At 37.5% G+C, this 5442-nt stretch overlaps 1 protein-coding gene across 1 annotated transcript; it reads right to left on the reverse strand.

The window, feature by feature from the left end:
• Nucleotides 1-384: 384 nt before the first annotated feature.
• On the reverse strand, nt 385-4365 carry LOC113284303 (BAG family molecular chaperone regulator 7-like). The gene is made up of 3 exons (XM_026533739.1): nt 3460-4365; nt 3033-3323; nt 385-840 (listed from the first exon to the last, which is right to left on the reverse strand). The coding sequence occupies exons 1-3, from the start codon at nt 4225-4227 to the stop codon at nt 610-612; spliced, it is 1290 nt and encodes a 429-aa protein (XP_026389524.1). The 5' UTR covers nt 4228-4365; the 3' UTR covers nt 385-609.
• Between the last annotated feature and the right edge of the window lie 1077 nt (nt 4366-5442).

Raw genomic sequence — 5442 nt, forward strand, 5'->3', positions numbered from 1 at the left:
ACCCCACCCCACACACACGCGCGCGCACCACAGAGCAAGAGAGAATTGTTTAGGAGTATTATTATTTCTAAGCAAATGGATCAAACTACAAAATAGATGAGACAGCTATCAGGCAAAGAAGGCCAGGCCAAAAGAATAAAAGAACATAACTGCTGCCTGCGGCTAGGCCGAAGGAAAAAACATAACTGCTGCATTGTGGATTGTTGTGCTAAAAATATGGGTACTCTGTATTTTGATGTCCCTGTTTCAATGTGGATTTATCACCAATTGTAAATCTGAAAGCCCAAAAATGTAGATCCTCCTATATTGGAGGAAGAGAAGGCTGCATTTTGAAAAAAAATCTCCTTTCGAGTTTTTCTTGTTTAAATGATTGGAAGAAGGAACTAAACTAAATCCCTAAAATCACAGCATTCATCTATGAGTATAAGGTTAGTAAGCTCCAAGTAGAGACTACAAAAGAGTCGATGAGGATCTGTTATTCAAAGTTACAAACATTAAAGTCTTGACATACCAAAGAAACTAAAGGTCCATGCTAAATAGAAAACATCCAGTACTCAAGGGGAAGCCAAACATGCAACAGCCTAACAGAGCCTCTAAAAAGTTAATTACTCACAAGCACACTTCAAAGGTTCCACCATTCCTTTCTTCTTGGTTGAGCATGTGTACAACCTCTGCCACACCCTCAGCAATCTCCTTTTGGAACCCACCTTCTGGTAAATCAAACCTTCTCCGTTTCATTGAACCCAATTTTCCTGGAGGCTGGGGGTCCACTACTTCAAGCATTGCTTCCAGTTCATCCACCATTGATCTCCTTGCTGCTCGAACCATAAGATCAGCTCCCTGTAACACAAAAAAAGGCAGCCACCACATTGGAGTCAATTAGAAAGATCAGCTCCCTGCTTGTGTTGCATAACTATCAAAAACAATATAAAATACAAACACAAACATATTCCCTTTTTTGATATAAGAAATTGATGTTTCCAAGTTTGTTCGTCACAAGTTTCAGAAAGTGAAAGTGAAACCAACAAAAGGCAGCAACCACATTGGGGTCAATTGGAATGGGTGTATGCTTGCGTTGCATAACTACCAAACAATATAAAATACAAACACAAATATGTTTCCAAATATCTTCGTTTCTATCACAAGTTTCAGAATACCTAGTGATAGTGTGTTATACCTCATATCAGAAAGTTACTTTACCATATCTGGATAATCTTAATACCAACCACCAGACCTATCTGGCTTCCTACATATCTTAGGTTGTATAAGTATTATACCCGCATTCCACTATTCCAGTGATAAATCCATTAATAAGCTTCTAACAATGACAAATTACAACCGTACTGTTGATGTCTGAACAACGATCTAAAAGCATTAATTACAGGGACAGGAAAGTTGGCTTGATGTTATGCACTAAATAAATTACCAAGTGGCAATATCTGAGCACACATCAAAAATCTTGAAAACAAGGTGTCAATGTCATTGTACACAGTTGAAAAAACCAACAACAAGAAGTGTCGTGCCCTAAGCATATATAAAAGAACCAAGTTAACATCTGTCTCTGAGACTCTATTAATCTCAAAGTAACTTTAGGCCAGATGGAATGCCAGTATTATCAGTATATCAGATATATCAAAAGAACCAATTTACATATAAAAGTTGTCTAAGAAAAATTGTGAACTTTTGGGTCTTATTTGTAGGCTTGTTCAAACATTTCTACACCTTTCAGTTTCAGCTGATGTACCATTATTTTTGTATCAAAACATTTCTACACCTTTCTTATTTGTAGGCTTGTTCAACTCCATGAAGTTACGAAACAACATTATCTCAGTAGAGCAGTATCAAAAAGAAAGTTCGAGAAATATACGGACATTATCAGTTGTCATACGAAAATTGAAATACAAAACAGAACTAAAAACAAACTCTACAACAACAGATTCATGCAGAAAACCTTCCAATGAGAAGGAAAAATTGAGCTCAGACATGAGAAAAAAGAGAAACAAGGCTCTCTTAACACAACTCTAAATAACTTTTAGTAGGCTATGAAAAGGCAGTTCTGCGCTAAAATAGAAGTCCCCATAAGCTAGTTCATTTGACATTTCACAATTCAAATTTTAAGCTGTAACGTAATTGTTTGAGAACAAGGATTTCTTGACGCAATATCAACCCCCATTCATGCATTGATGTACTGCCTTAAAATGACATACCATGTGCTCGTGAACATTTCATTTTTTAATGTTGGACTATTCCATTTTTCCAATGATCCAAGTCCTGGCAGGTTTTAAAGGTTAATACATGCTCATGTTGACTGCGGTATGGGTAAGGCTGTGAAAAACTGCACTCCTGCACATGCTTGAGGTATTTTTATTCAGCAACACAAGGTAAAGCTAGTGTACTCAGATTAAGAGACGCATCGTTTCTGTATTGAATAAATATAGCTGTAAGCTTTAGGTATTGGCCAATGTAGCTATCCGACACTTGAAAGCCAATGATGCTACAGCCAACAACTCAGTAAGCATACCAACAAGAAGTGTCGTGCCCTAAGCATATATAAAAGAACCAAGTTAACATCTGTCTCTGAGACTCTATTAATCTCAAAGTAACTTTAGGCCAGATGGAATGCCAGTATTATCAGTATATCAGATATATCAAAAGAACCGATTTACATATAAAAGTTGTCTAAGAAAAATTGTGAACTTTTGGGTCTTATTTGTAGGTTTGTTCAAACATTTCTACACCTTTCAGTTTCAGCTGATGTACCATTATTTAACATATCATACATTTGAAACCTACACTAGGCGGCTAGGCCCACGCTACCCCATTCGATAACTTGAGGATACTTCTTGGGTTCTAAGGGTCTGCTAGTTAACACCTATCATGACCCAACTAGCCGAGTTGCAGCTACCAATAGTGACAGACTAAAATGCAACCAAGCAAAGTTGTAAACCCATGCATATCAATCAATCGGCAAGAATTCCTATGATAATTCATTTTCATACTAAAACACCAATTTTGTTCAAAGAGTATTATACCTCAATTGCATCAACAGTGAGCAGAAGAATAATAATCTTCTCAGAGAACTTCTGACGTTCTTCACCATCACGAACAATACGATGCCTGTATGAAAAGTTGTTAAACAATATCCTAAGCTCCTTCAACTTAGCTTTGGCCAAAGCTAGCTCACGCAAGGCCCTAAGAGCCTGAGAACGCCGAATGAGATAAGCTCTAAAGTTAATCTGAATCATCATTGCAGCATCTTGTGGTGACAACTCTTTCTTCTTTCCCTTCACATTGTTAGCAACAGAGCCTCTCCTTTCAAAAGCCTATGCAAGTAAGTACAATTCAGTCAACTAATGTCAAACTAAGTCAACAATAAGAGAAAATAAGTCAACAACAATTACTTAATGAACTAATAGCTAAGATTGATGAAAATTTAACAGTGATTAAGTATAAACATACATGTTTGAGAGCAACCACTCTTGGATCAACAGGTTCTTCTTCAATCTGAACCGTAGATTTCCCAGAAGATGAGTCCTTGTTCTTTTCCTTCTTCTTCTTATCCTTGTTCTTATCCACATTTTCATGACCAGCAGAAGACGGCAGCGTTGAAGCCTTGTATGTATAAGTTCTAGTAGACGCAGCTTCTTTCCCTTTTCCTCTAATCTCAGCAATCCATTTATAATTCTTCTGCACATCATCTTCATCTTCACCACTTTTGATCTCAGCTGACCATTTATACTTCCTATCAACACCATCTTTGTCATCAGTTTTAATCTCAGCCGTCCATGAATACTTCCGATCTTGCTGTTGCGGTGGTGGTGGTTTGACGTTGTTCTTCTTCTTCGTCTTCATCATCTTCTTCTCCTTCGAAACTCGATCAAGTCCAGTTTCCAGTGCAGCAACACGATCACATAGACTCTTGATGTAAGCATCATTTCCTCCTGCTGATCGTTGTCGAATCCTCTTGTAAGTTGATTGGAACGGTGTTTTCTCAATCTGGATAAGATCGGCAACGTTGTCGAAGAAATCGAAAGGAGTAAAGAGACATTGCGGTGGTGGTGAATTGAATAAACATAGATCAGGCTTCAAATTAAACCCTAGGAATTCTTCATCATCTTCAAATGACGGAAATGAGAATGGATTAGGTTTGAAGATGGATGTTTCCTTGATGAAGAATGATGGTGATGATTCGTAAATCTCGATTTTTCTTCTGCAGCCTCCGGTCATTTTTTTTTTTTTCTGATTTCAGAGAGAAATGGTCTAAAAGAGTAAAGAGTCAGTGATTGAGTGAATGAGTGGAGAAAATGTTGTTATTGGGAGCCGTTAAAAGTGGAAGCGGAGAGAAGAAATCAATAAATGAAGGCGAAAACGTGAAGAAAAGAAAGTGTACAAGGAAAAGGCCGTCAAAAGGTGGCGGATTAGGGGTAAAGTTGGTATCATCCAGATTCTGTTTTAAAGCATCCCATGGCAAGGATAATGCTACTTTTTTACTTCAAATCAAAATTATTAAAGCTAATAGTTTTGATTAACAAGATCCAAATTATAGCTTAATCATAATTATATTCTCTATGATTTGATTTGATCCGATTATTTTCAGATGGAGGGAGTACTTGGATGATCAACTGTGTAACGGTCAATTGCCGATAACCTGGTGCCGTTGTTTTGGAAGCACAGACACTTGGCAGATAGTAGTGTGTAAGCACAGACACTTCTTCACATATTGCAATGCTGCAAAAGTTTCATGCCAATTATTTTTTTCATGAGCGGTAAAGAATTTGATGCTAAACTCAGGTCACTAGAATTCGAGCAGAGTTCCATGCCAAATTCGAAAGCCAAAAGAACACCACTTAAAAAAGATCCAATATCATGCACTTAACTGGAGTCGAAGTCCTAGCAAATTACGCCCGTGAATCGAAAAGATCCAATATCATGCACTCTGTTTTGTTGTACACGATTTTAAACTCACTTGCTCCCGCTGCGTGGTGGCCGTTGGGGTCTAAAAGCCGGTCCAAAGTTTTGAAATCTGAATTTAGTATTTAGAAACTTTTGAAGTATCTATGAGTGCGATCCATGTACTTTTGCAAATCCATAATCCTCACTCATAAACAGTTAATTTATCACCGATAAGAGTCCTTATTCATACAGATTAATTTTCTTCTAATTATAGATTCTCATTCAAGCATGAAGCTTAAAATAACTAGGCCACATTAGATATCTGTTGACCGAGTCTGTCTAGTTCTGTTAGTCAACTTAGTTTTGACTGCAAGGTCTCGCATTCTCCTCATTCACTGGGTTTCAGTTAATCATCAATGCAGGAGATATCAGTCTACCACCAGCGTGGATGCACATCGGTAAGCTGACTAATAAGTCAAATGTCACAGCAGAGTTCCATTGCATATTTTTCTTTTTTCGCAAATGCCAAAAGAGCTATACTACACCCGT

The sequence above is a fragment of the Papaver somniferum genome, chromosome 5 (genome assembly GCF_003573695.1).
Source record: "Papaver somniferum cultivar HN1 chromosome 5, ASM357369v1, whole genome shotgun sequence".
Taxonomy (NCBI): domain Eukaryota; kingdom Viridiplantae; phylum Streptophyta; class Magnoliopsida; order Ranunculales; family Papaveraceae; genus Papaver; species Papaver somniferum.